Source organism: Oncorhynchus mykiss, chromosome 7 (genome assembly GCF_013265735.2).
Source record: "Oncorhynchus mykiss isolate Arlee chromosome 7, USDA_OmykA_1.1, whole genome shotgun sequence".
Taxonomy (NCBI): Eukaryota; Metazoa; Chordata; class Actinopteri; order Salmoniformes; family Salmonidae; genus Oncorhynchus; species Oncorhynchus mykiss.
In genome coordinates, this window is record NC_048571.1 from 38,030,371 (window position 1) to 38,043,899 (window position 13,529).

Here is a 13,529-nt window from a genome sequence, read left to right on the forward strand (position 1 = left end):
TTTTTGAAAATATTATTTGGTTAAAACCACTGTAGCCTAAATGATCTACAGAATATATATATATATATTTTAAACGTGTATATGTGTTATTTTTTTTAACCAGAAATGCTATTCCTCGCCTGGCAAAGAGCATACAGGCCCAGCGGGCTAATATAAACCACTTCGCCGGTAGCCCTCTCGGGGCCTCATAATAAGCCATTAAACAAACGCATTAGGACCATAATGAAAAAGCTCTTAGCGTTTACCACCGCGCCACCTGGATGCATCTCTGGGGTTGGTTTTCCTGACGGAGACAGAAGCATGTGAAAAGGTAAAATCTATATATATTGCCTATTTTTCTGAGATTGTAGGCCTAGGCTCCCACTCCCTTTTCAATAAGTAGCCTTGTTTTTTCCCCCAGGCTGGTATTCATTTAGTTAAGATGATATACCTATTATAGGTCGTTATATTATTTCATAGAAATAACACAATGCTTGTTATTTTTCTGTTTGGTTGTAGTAGGGGGTCTATGCATTTAATTGAAGTTGGCAATGTAATTTGCCTCAATATTGGCTAATCAATGAGATAATGCAGTCCCTGCCTACCTGTGATTGTGATGCTAATGTTATTGGATTCAGGAGAGAGAAAAGATCTCTGGATAGGCTAATTCCCTGCGCCGCGCGCGGTCCCCAGAGAGACCGAGTGTCTTTTCAGCTTCCCTTATTAATTGAAGTGTGTTATGTGTTCGTTTCTGCCTCGCTGAGCAGTCTATGATGGGACCACGTCAGTCAGCCAAGGGTTCTTAGGATATAAAATAGGTCAAAGGTGCTACACTCTTGGTGCTATGTAGAAACTAAAAGGGTTATTCGGCTGTACCCATAAGAGAACCTTTTGAAGAACCGTTTTTCGTTCCAGGTATGACCCTTTTGGTTCCAGTTAGAACCCTTTTGAGTTCCATGTAGAACACTTTACTGATAGGATTCTAAATGGAACCTAAGAGTTCCGTTTAGAAGACCAAAAAGTGTTCTACCTGGAACCAAAACATTTTATCTTTTGGGAACAGTTGAAGAACCCTTTTGGAACACTTTTTTCGAAGAGTGTAGCCTTGAATGAAATCATTGGATCATATTACTACACACGTCATGATGTTAGACCTCAATGTTGTTATTGTTATATCATACAAACTTGATGTGACAAGGGGTAACCTACTTCTGTAAAATGGACACAGCTGACATCAAAACACAGGCATACAGAAGCCTAGACTATGTTTAGCTCGTGAGAATTCATACATCTGTCGCCAGTACCAAGTCCCTATTCCCTTATATCCCAATTGTTTTAGGCAATGCATGAGCAAGATGCTCGGGCTCTCTCTGAGGCGCACAGTGCGGTCAGTGCTCCGGCTTCAGTGACAGTGAGCGTTTTCATTTCTCTTCGCTGAGTATATTGTAGGAGACGTCTCCCAACGCCATACATACTGATCCACGTGCCCGCCGCGCGTTCACAGAATAGTCACGGGTGGTTCACACACTTTATTATAGAATATCTCTGTCTCTCTCACACACACACACTTGAGAAAAATATCGTATTTATGGAAACTATACGATTGTTATTTTATAAATTGTTTCTGGCATGGCTTGCTATCATTGCCTACATGTGTTGGTTTGGTTGTGTTATAGTTCAACCACAAATAAGAATATTTTACAAACATAATCTATTCAGTGGCTCCTATTGTGCCAATTAGTCATTTTGTGGTTCGTGGAGGAGGAGGGGGGCATGAAGCCAAAGAACCAATTGTGCCAGTTCAGCCATGTGTGTAATGGGGAAAGGACCGAGCAGACTGCTCCAGAGCCAAGGGTGAAACTGGGGTGGGAGGGGGACTAGAGACCCACCGGTGAATGGATGTGAGGAAAGAGGCAGCAAAATCACAATGAGCTTTCGATTGACTCCACCATCATGCAAAAAATATGGCTTGTGAATATTTTTTCCCCATCCCTGGTTAGGCCTATACAACACACAAGGGTGCTTAAAAAACAATAGAGCATCAAAACGGATTGGCTACGTGCGATATGAGACAAGCACTTCTTGGCTATCTTCACTTAATCTGTATTCTCAACGTGACAACAAATAGTTGAGAATCCTCCTGGGACCTGACATCTTCACCCGTCATTGCCTTCAATGATAGGTGATAAACTGAGCAATGACTGGATAAAAATCACTTTCACCTACATGCAATTGAACAGAAAACCAAAGAATACTTTCGAATAAATATTTTCGACAAAACACACAAACACAGACGCACACAAACACGTTAATTTAGGAACATTTAATTGCTGATTCTATTTATCAGAATTAAAATAGAATATTGTGTACATGTTGGTATAGCTGCAAAATAACTGCAGGGCCATATCTAAAGACTGAATGATGGTGGGGGAAATCTGACAGTGAGACAACTCTCAGTTTCCCTCGATTTCCATTAACGTTAACTGATGAGTTTTGGGGGTTTTGCACCTGCATAGTCCTGCCATCACACAAAACGGTAATACCACGATATTAAAGGTCCAATTCAGACGTTTTTTTTTCTCTATATCAAATAATTTCTGGGTAACATTTATTTTACCTTACTGTAATTGTTTTCAATTGAAAATTGTCAAAAATTAACAACAATAGCTTCTTGGCAAAGAGCAATTTTTTTCAAACGAGATTTTTGCTAAGACTAGTGGTCTGAGTGGGGAGGGGAAAACTGAAAAATAACTGCTATTAGCAGAAGTGTGGAACTCTCGTTCTTATTGGTCTATTAACTTATTTACTGCCTGTTGATGTCACCAGGTGGGCCAAAACTCCATCCCACCTATACTGGCTGAAATGTCACTTTTCAAACAGCTCTTACACTAAAAGAGCATGATCATAATTTTCACAATTTCACAGTATTATTCCAACCTCATAGTTTTGATATATATAAAACATAGGAAAATCACGTTTTTGACTGCACTGGGCTTTAAATGTGGTCATGGAACATGAGCGCGCTTGACATAATAATCATGATTTATGACATCATTGAGCTTTTCCTTTTGTGCAGGTATAACGTGTATAAACATTTTTGTTTTGACAGTTTCACTTATATTCTTCATAATAAAAATATAATTAAAAAATATGATCTGCTAATTTCCTGAATGTAAAGAAAATATATATATCGTTAAAAATAATAGGCTACTAAACAGTCGTTATTTGTAAGCAAGTCTTGCTGTAGGAATCGACCTTAAATTCAGCCCTGAAACCCCCCTTTCTTTTCGTGTCACGGTTGTTCTTTTCATTTTACAGGACATTCAATCAGACAGTCGTAAGTACAGATCAGAGGATGTCTGGACGGGCTGATAACGCTGCCTGTGATTAACCCTTTCACTCACTCTGGGGACCGCGTGTATATCTCTGCCTTCTCTCTCAGCAAAGCAGAAAATACCGTTTATGTTTGGCATTGCCATGTGTAAACCCCCCTTTCTCATATATTTTATGGAAAAAACTGTAGGCTACACTTTAAACCACAATTGTTGCAATTGAGATGGCATAATAAGATTTAAATATGCATAAAATTGCCAATCACTGGTGGGATTTTTAACAATTGTTTTTCATAAGATGTATTAAAGGTATTTTCCTGAAAATTCCTGGTGATGTTTGATGTTTTAGTGTAGCCTATTTTTTTTGGGGGGGGGGGGGGGGGGGGGTTAAGATGCACGTGGCTACTGGGCTGTAGGCTAAAATGCAATGTGAACATACTATGGCAAGCTGCTACATGGACCCTTCAGTAGGTTTGTATTCCTCTGAATATAGTCCAGCAGACAGACAACAAATATAGGCTAAACCCAAACAACCAAATCAGCGACGTCGGTCAGTCGTTGTTTATCTGCGCATGGTGCTGAACCTCAATCAGAAAATAAAGAAAGCACCAATTAAGTGGATAAAGACTAAAGCGCTCCAATCTCGTCGCCATAATTAGTCCTCTAACTGATGAATGGATTCCCCCATGCCCAGAACAACATGAGGTTTAAAATCTCAGAATATCAACAGTCACTCTGTTGAAAATAAGACAAAAAAACAAACACATGCCTATAGCATGGAGCTAAGAGAGGAGCATCGTCCTATGTTCCCGCGGCCGAACGCCAAAAAGAGCTGTCAAATAATTTAAAATTTAAGTCACCTAAATTACAAAGCATTTTCCAAATCAAATTGTACTTTTCATTCAGCACCAAATAGGTTGAACGTAAACTAGGACTAGGCCTAGAAAACTAAACTCATCCTAGGCATTAGAGTCTGTGTCACGCTCTAACGTGAACTCTTTATTTTGGCCCAGGGAAACACTGGAAGGCGGCACACGCAAACGTTCAGTGACGTGAGAAATGAAAAGCTGTTGGCGTGACTTGCTGTGGGCCTATAGTAAAAATGTAGCTAGACATCTAGCTCGCTCCTATTTGCAGGCTTCTGCGACGCCCGGTCCTTGCACACTGCATGTGTAGACCTATATAAAAATATTCTTAGATCGCTGAACTTGGAATGACTATTTCTGGCAAGTTATTTGTTTATTATAATTAACACTATTACAAACTAGGCCTACATGTTTTTTATTTTTATTTAATAGATGTGGTATACTATCTGAAAATTTGTGTTTTTAACAACAACAAAAAATGTACACTGTTTGGACTCATGCAGGAGTCAATACTTTTAACTTAATATTTATAGCCTAGTTAAAGGAAAATCCATGTCCAGGTGTATAGCAATAAACCTGGAGATTATCCCATTGTTAAACCTGCAATCCCCTTACACTGTTTGAACTTCCAACTCTTATCAATCTCAAATAAATAGTTTGCTCTGAAAAGCTATAGTTATCCCAATGATAGGGTATATTAAAAACACATGAAGGAGATAGCTTCATATAAAAAATTATCTTGATGTCGTACACAGTAAAACGTGGTATAGCCAATGCATTGATCCTGAAAATGCAACGGTTTTAAACCCAATTTCGAAATTAATTATTGGCCCCGTTTTAGAAACAAAACCAATTATATTATTTTTCGACTTAGATACAGCCCTAAGGTAGGCCTATCAAGAAACGGTGTTCTAACGAATGGAGAAGTGTTGGTGCGTAAAATGCAAGCCTAAGAAATAACGCAGAATTTAAATTTATATCAATAGCAAAAAAACATGTTTTTCTCTCTCTATTGGCTATGTGGAATTAACTTCCACCTTACCATCGATAGCCTATTTTAAAACAACGAAACAATAAAATAAGCATTTTCTTCATGAATAAACGAACGATAATTTGACATTCGATCCACATTAATTCCAGTAGGCTAGGCACATCAACTATCGTTGCCACTGAAGACACGCGCGTCCACTTGTCGTAAAAAAACAACAACTAATGGTCAAGCAACAAATAGTTGGTCAAATTATAGTCTGAAAGTTACATAACCCGGTCCAAAGAGTTGATGTTTGTCTCCTTTCAGTTTCCACCTAGCTCCTTTTATACACGTAACGTAATGCAAGACTCAAAGCCCCCAGAATGTAATTGGATGTTAGAATGAAGTTTTGTAGAATACGGGGGTGGGGAGGGGACAAGGTACCGCAAGCACCTCCCCTAGAAATGCAGCAAATCTCTCCCGTTTTCTTCCGTGGGGTGTCTACGCGCTCTGGGGGCTGGAGACGTGCTTCCCGAAGCCGAGTCCTTGTATTGGCAGGCTGATGATGACACGTGCCTCCTCCGTGCCACCCCCAGGATCTAGCGTACGGCACTGACCTCAGTAACCGCGAAGGAAAAACCAACTGTGGAAGCGTTGCTGCAACCGTTATTATCAATAAACGAACTGAATATAATAAATTGCAACAATTTTGCGTAATCCTCTGCGCAATACATTTCCACCCCCTAAAAAAATCGTGCATCAAGTTCGAACGTTTTCGTCGAGTGCGGTCACTGACTGGAGTGCAGTCACAAGATGCGAAGACGGAGCGCCGACGTCTGAAGGTGAAATGAACCTGGGGATGATCAAGAACAGGAGTACTTTGATCAAGAAGTGGAGATAGCAACTTAAAAACCATCAGGGCTTTATAAAACCACCGTCCGTACTATAGCTTAGTTTTATTCATATCCAGAAACAGAGACGCAATCTAGTTATTGACTAATTATTTTATTTGATCAACCACAAAAAAATTGTCCCCGACGGGTAGACAGAGAACGCAACAATGGCACATTTAATTCGAAGCAAATTTCAAAATAAACTGTCAAATGCGGCCACCTCCGTGTCGAATAAATCCACGGCGAAGGTGAGCGGCATGATGGCCAGGATGGGCTTCCAGGCCGCCACAGACGAGGAGGGACTGGGCTTCGCCGCATGCGATGATTTGGATTACGACCACCGGCAAGGACTGCAGATGGACATCATGAAATCGGATGAAATGGGTGGTGGTGACACTGGAGAGGGGAGCGGAGAGGGTGGGATGGGTGGAGGAGAAGATGGAGTGGCGGCTGGGGACAGCCACTACCAGAGAGATGGCACCGGCCCTCCGCTCTCCGCCTCTAAAGCCTCAGGTCTGGGAGAAGAAGAAAAATCACCGAAAATCACCGCGTGGGAAGCTGGCTGGAATGTCACGAATGCAATCCAGGTAAAGACGCATAATTACAACAGCATGGCGCTTGCAGGTGTCCTTCCCACTCATTCATTCAATGATTACTTCGTGTTACCTGCCATATAAAGGGATAGCCAAATGTTAATAAATGTAAGCCTACATAGCTGTTCTTTCAGTTATCACCAAATTAATTGCGAACACAAATCCCCGGTGAAAAGGCCAATAGAGGCTAAGGCATTCGATATTCCAACAGTCTCGTGAACCCGACCCTAGGCAACAGCAGTGACTGTGTTAAGCCAGAACATAAAATAAATGGTGTGAGGCATCCCGGATGTATAGAAACACTAATATTCCAAGGGTTCCTTATATAAATAAATAACAAAAATTGCCCGAGCCCAATTCACACCAAAACAACCTTTTGATTTTGGATAAGGAGATGAATTGGGGGTATTTGGAGATAATTGACGTGGTTTGGGAAGGTTCATAACCTATGAAAAAAAAATAGGATAAACTACACACTGTTACCGTAAGAGGTTAACCAATGGGGGAAAAAAGGTAATGCTTTGTTGCATTTCATTATCTGAAGCCATACACATAACCTAGAGAATAATTATAAAATATCTAGCATATATACACAAATATTCTAATTCCATGTACTCTCATAGACTTCCAGTTGACGAAAGAACGTGACGCGTACTGATCTGTTGATGCGGCTTTACGCACGAACTTGGCTCTGTTGCTCTGTAGCGCATTCCTGCAGCAGTTATACTATTCGAAAGGACTGAATCTCTCCTTCAGATCGACAGGTGATCTTCTAGATAGTCATTTCGTCAAGGTAATTTGGATATATAGCCTAAACTATGCTGCGCTGTGCTTTCCTCGATAGCCTATCATATGCGTTATAGCTAGTCTATAGCTCATTCCATCGTTGCATTACGCGCAGGCTATGCGTGTCTATCACCTACAAATGAGTAATAGCGGGTCTGGGGCGACCTTTGAAGTGTTAAAATGTACTTGTCAGTGTATCTGTATGTGGCAAAAAGTCCCAAGACAAGCGCCGTCCCATCATGCGTTGTTAACGCTATGATCATCATCATGACAGTCACCATTTAACCAGGACGTGTCTCCACCCTATTGATGACTACAAAATGAGCTGGAAAGGGCACGCTCGCAGCTAAATGGAATGTCCACCAGAACCCACACCAACAAGCAAGCATGTCACCCATTGAATCATGCACACTATCTCATAATGCGTAATCCATGTAGGCCTACGTAAAGTGCAATAGTCATTCAACAAATACTCAATTTTTGTAAAATAATTATTTAATTGGCAATCCTATATTTACGCCCACCCATCTCCAACCTGTTTAGTTATTATCAACAAACACCAGGCTACATTTTGTAAACGTTTATCTTGAATTGATCTGGTTATTATGCCCATAAATAACTTCCTGTGTGTTTTCAGGGGATGTTCGTTCTGGGTTTACCATACGCCATTCTCCACGGGGGATACCTCGGACTGTTTCTCATTATTTTCGCCGCCGTGGTGTGTTGCTACACGGGGAAAATCCTCATCGCCTGCCTGTACGAGGAGGACGAAGACGGTCAGCTGGTGCGTGTAAGGGACTCATACGTGGACATTGCAAACGCCTGTTGTCAACCGAGGTTTCCATCTTTAGGTGGCCATATCGTGAATGTAGCCCAGATCATCGAGCTGGTGATGACGTGCATCCTGTACGTGGTTGTGAGCGGAAACCTGATGTACAACAGCTTTCCCACCCTCCCCATCTCACAGAAGTCCTGGGCCATCATGGCCACCGCCGCCTTGCTGCCCTGCGCCTTCCTGAAGAACCTCAAGTCCGTGTCAAAGTTCAGTTTGCTGTGCACTATCGCGCACTTCGTCATCAACATCCTGGTAATTGCCTACTGCCTCTCTAGAGCGCGCGACTGGGCCTGGGACAAAGTCAAATTCTACATCGATGTGAAGAAGTTCCCCATTTCTATTGGAATCATCGTATTCAGTTACACGTCTCAGATTTTCCTTCCGTCACTCGAGGGGAACATGGTGAAACCCAGCGAGTTCCACTGTATGATGAACTGGACCCACATCGCTGCATGCGTCCTCAAAGGCCTGTTCGCCCTTCTGGCTTACCTGACCTGGGCGGATGCCACCAAGGAGGTCATCACCGACAACCTGCCGTCAACCATCAGGGCTGTTGTGAACCTTTTCTTAGTGGCCAAAGCTTTACTGTCATACCCATTGCCATTCTTCGCTGCAGTTGAAGTATTGGAGAAATCATTTTTCTGTGAACGAGAACGCACATGGTTCCCAGATTGCTATGGAGGCGATGGAAGGCTGAAAGCCTGGGGCCTCACTCTCAGATGCACCCTTGTGGTGTTCACGTTGCTCATGGCCATTTATGTACCGCATTTTGCTCTTCTCATGGGTCTGACCGGCAGCCTGACGGGCGCGGGGCTTTGCTTTCTGCTCCCCAGCCTCTTCCACCTCAAGCTACTATGGAGAAAGCTGCTATGGCACCACGTGTTCTTTGATGTCGCTATATTTGTAATAGGGGGCATATGCGCCATCTCTGGTTTCATCCACTCAATGGAGGGACTAGTAGAAGCTTACAAGTATGGCATAGAAGATTAGCCAAGCCACTGTCTGCTGGATATCGATGTTTTTGCACATCTCCTTATAGTGTATAACTGAAATCCCCACTGAGCGCAGTCAGTGCATCCCTGCTTACATAATTCATGCGAAATAAATGCGTGCACCGAAATGCAGTGCAAGCACTCATTACACACACACACACAGTGGGACAGAGTCTAAATATGATATGGACAATTCAACTTGTAATTAATAAATATGAGAACAACATGCATATCCATATTTTTCAGTGGAGTGAAGGTTTACAATAGTTCAATCGACCTAAACAAAATTGCAAAATGGGACACGTTTCTTCATCTCTCTGTGGTGTTTTCCCATCTTGAGAGACATTTCATTTGAAATGCAAGTATGTGGTTTTGGACGACCATTTGACGGCATCGTGACTAAATGGTATAAACAATTGTGTGTTTGATATGATGGCACTTTCTTCTACACGATTTTCAATGTTTCAGTGGGCAGTGAATGTGATTATTAATTAACACATTGACATACTATAATGTGGACCTATTATGATGGGAACTACTAAAATGGCAATACATTTTAGGCTATCAGCAAGACAACATAAACATAATACATATCGTGAATGATGAAACAGTGTGTTAATGAATACTAGGAATATCCCAAATATCTTGGATATTTATTTAGAAGTAATTTGTATTCTCTCCAAGCGCTATTTCGAAACAGCATTAGCTACATTGAATGTATAATATTCAGACAAAAGAAAAGTGTTCAGGAATTAGGACGCGGAAAAGAAAACGTTCACAACCTGAGTAAGGAAAGACGTGTTTTGGAAATTTGAATAAACATTTAAACACATGGTTAGGCCTAAACACATATCGCACAGGTTATGAAATTGGGAAGAAAAAAAGACGGCAAATGCCGGTGAAGTAATAGGCTGTGTCATTATCGTTTGAAGAAGGCCCCACAAGTCAGTCACTTGACCGATATTCGCCACATGATTAAGATCACCATGGAATTCGGTCACTGTAAATTCGAATTTATCCCCTAATGTTTCATATTATAATGCATTTTACTTGTAAACTATACCTGCGAGATTAATTGAAATGATTCGATGTCCGGAATTAAGTGTCTGAATCATACAAATATGAAGAGATCATGAAAATAAGAAAATGTGCATAAAGACATTTTTCATTCTGCACAATCCAACGGTCCTGTGGAAATGTTATAAAACCGTATGTGTAGTGTATTGTGGTTTCAAAAAGATGGAATGTAAATCTCAAATCGTGATCATATATCGTGAAAATGAATATTAAAGAATAAAGAAACAAGTTAAATTATATCATATACATTTGTGTGGTGGGTTTTATGTGATAAAAACGAAAAACCGTGAGAACATGTACACTGAACAAAAATATAAATGCCACATGTCAAGTGTTGGTCCCATGTTTCACGAGCTGAAATAAAAGATCCCAGAAATTTGACATACAAAGAAAAAGCTTATTTGCATAAATGTGTTTACATCCCAGTTAGTGAGCATTTCTCCTTTGCCAAGATAATCTATTCACCTGGCAGGTGTGGCATTTCAAGATTAAAGCTGATTTAACAAAATTATCATTGTACCTTGTGCTGGGGACAATAAATGGCCACTCTAAAATTAGCAGTTTTGTCACACAATGCAATGCCACAGCTATGGGGAGCATGCAACTGGTATGCTGACTGCAGGAATGTCCACCAGCGCTGTTGCCAGAGAATTTAATGTTAATTTCTCTACCATAAACCGCCTCCAACGTTGTTTTAGGGAATTTGGCAGTACGGCCAACAGGCCGAGACCAGCCACCTGGACAGCTGATGAAACTGAGGATTATTTCTGTCTCTAATGAAGCTCTTTTGTGGGGAAAAAGTAATTGGCTAGACCTTGCTCCCCAGTGAGTGGACCTATGCCCTGTGGGTATGCACAACCAAAGAATTTCTGCACAAAGAATCAGAAACTGTATCAGGGAAGCTCATCTGCGTGCTTGTCGTCCTCATCTGGGTCTTGACCTGACTGCAGTTTAGCATCTTAACCGACTTCAGTGGGCAAATGCACACCTTCGATGGCCATTGGCATGCTGGAGAAGTGTGCTCTACACGGATCAATCCCGGCTTCAACTGTACTGGGCAGATGACAAACAGGGTGTATGGCTTTGTGTGGGAGAGCAGTTTCCTGATGTCAATGTTGTGAACAGTGTGCCCCATGGTGCCAGTTGGGTTATGCTATGGGCAGGCATAAACTACAGACAACGAACACAATTGCATTTTATCAATTTGATTGCACAGAGATACCGTGATGAGATCCTGCGGCCCATTGTCGTGCCATTCATCCTCCGGCGTTCACCTCACCTTTCAGCATGATAATGCACGGCCCCATGTCACAAGGATCTGTACACAATTCCTGGAAGCTGAAAATGTCCCAGTTCTTCCATGGTCGGCATGCTCACCAGACATGTCACCCATTGAGCATGTGTGGGATGCTCTGGATCGACGTGTACAACCACGTGTTCCATTTCCCACCAATATCCAGCAACTTTGTACAGCCATTGAAGAGGAGTGGGACAACATTCCACAATCAACTGCCTGATCAACTCTATGCAAAGGAGATGTGTCGCGCTGCATGAGGCAAATGGTGGCCACACTAGATACTGACTGGTTTTCTGATCCCCTACTTTTACATACATATCTGTATTCCCGCATGTCGCATATTTTTTGTTCAGTGTATTTTTTCTGGATAAATATAATAAAATATGGAAATTTGTTTTGTAGAATTATTGCAGATATAAAATAATGATTAATGAAAATACATAGCATTTCTTTGTTTGATGCGATTGATTAGGGTTATTCCTGTGTCATAAGAAATCTAAATTACAGGAATTCTATGCAATTACATTCCAGACCAAAAAGGTAATGTCTGTCTCTCTGTGTGTGTGTGTGTGTGTGTGTGTGTGTGAGTGAGAGAGAGAGATCTAACAAGCTGCACTGCTAACCACAGTGAGAGTAGGTGCACAAGTCACATGCCATAATTGTTACCATTTGCTTCTATGATGGTCAATTTTAACCAGTAGTTGTCTCTGAATGACTGTAGCCTATGTCATTTTTGCTAATGCTTGTAATAGCCAAGCCTTACAGATCTAAAATATTGTTTAGTATATAAAAGGTACAAAAGGGTATAGGACAGGCGTATTCCAGGCAGGTCACCCGCGATACAAGTCAGTATTTGATGCCCATCCCTGTCTGAGAACGTCGGGAGATTACCTGGAAAACGGTCAATAGCAGCGCTGTTACCTTCAACTCGGTTTTGGTTTCATTAAGGCGTTGTGGACTGGTATGGCGGATGTGCATAATCACATGCGCTGATTCAAAGGTTGCGTGTTCAAATTCAGTAATAAAACAAAAAATACCAAAAATAACTTTCTAAGCCTATGCCAAACCTTAACCCATACCTTAAGAATTCAGAGTTAATACCTAAACTTAACCTCAACGTTTGGAACAAGTTCGAAATTTGACATATGGGAAACATGGATGAACATCTAATCCTGACGCGAGACAGAGCTTGTAGGGTATTCAACCTGGGGATCACGCAAATATGTTTGTCCCAAAAAAATGTCCCATTGTTTTTATGAATGTCGCTAGCGACTAAACTCATTTTGATTTACACAACATTAGAAAAGAGGATAATATATTTCTAATGATGTCAACTTTATTTCTCAACTCCTAATAGTGAGCTAATTACACTCACTGGAGTATCAGACATAGGCTTTGAAAAGCACCCATGAGTAGGCCGACCAGTTGCTGCAAGTGATGCTGGCTACTGGTAAGCTTTCTTGACATGGACAATTGTTTTGCCAACACATGGCTAACCTTTGTTTAACCATAGTTAAACAGCTGCTATTAGCGAAAATGTGTTTGGAGTTATCTTTCTAGTTAATATGCCATGTTAGAGTTTACACTTCTTCCTGTTATACACTGAACATAAATATAAACGCAACATGCAACAATTTCAAAGATTTTACTGAATTACAGTACATATAAGGAAATCAGTCAATTAAAATAAATTAATTAGGCCCTAATCTATGGATTTCACACGACTGGGAATATAGATATGCATCTGTTGGTCACAGATACCGTTAAAAAAAAGGTAGGGGCGTGGATCAGAAGCTGGGGGCGTGGACTTGAAGCTGTCTACCTGCTCCACTGCTGCTCCGACCTCATCCCTGTAGGCTGACTCATTGTAGCCTGTGATCAGGCCTACCACCGTTGTGTTGTCAGCGAA

At 41.3% G+C, this 13,529-nt stretch overlaps 1 protein-coding gene across 1 annotated transcript; it reads left to right on the forward strand.

Annotated features, from left to right (window-relative positions):
* The first annotated feature begins 5,625 nt into the window (after positions 1-5,625).
* LOC110527704 (vesicular inhibitory amino acid transporter) lies at positions 5,626-10,567 on the forward strand. Its single transcript, XM_021609158.2, has 2 exons — positions 5,626-6,627; positions 8,057-10,567. The coding sequence occupies exons 1-2, from the start codon at positions 6,208-6,210 to the stop codon at positions 9,242-9,244; spliced, it is 1,608 nt and encodes a 535-aa protein (XP_021464833.1). The 5' UTR covers positions 5,626-6,207; the 3' UTR covers positions 9,245-10,567.
* The last annotated feature ends 2,962 nt before the right edge of the window (positions 10,568-13,529 follow it).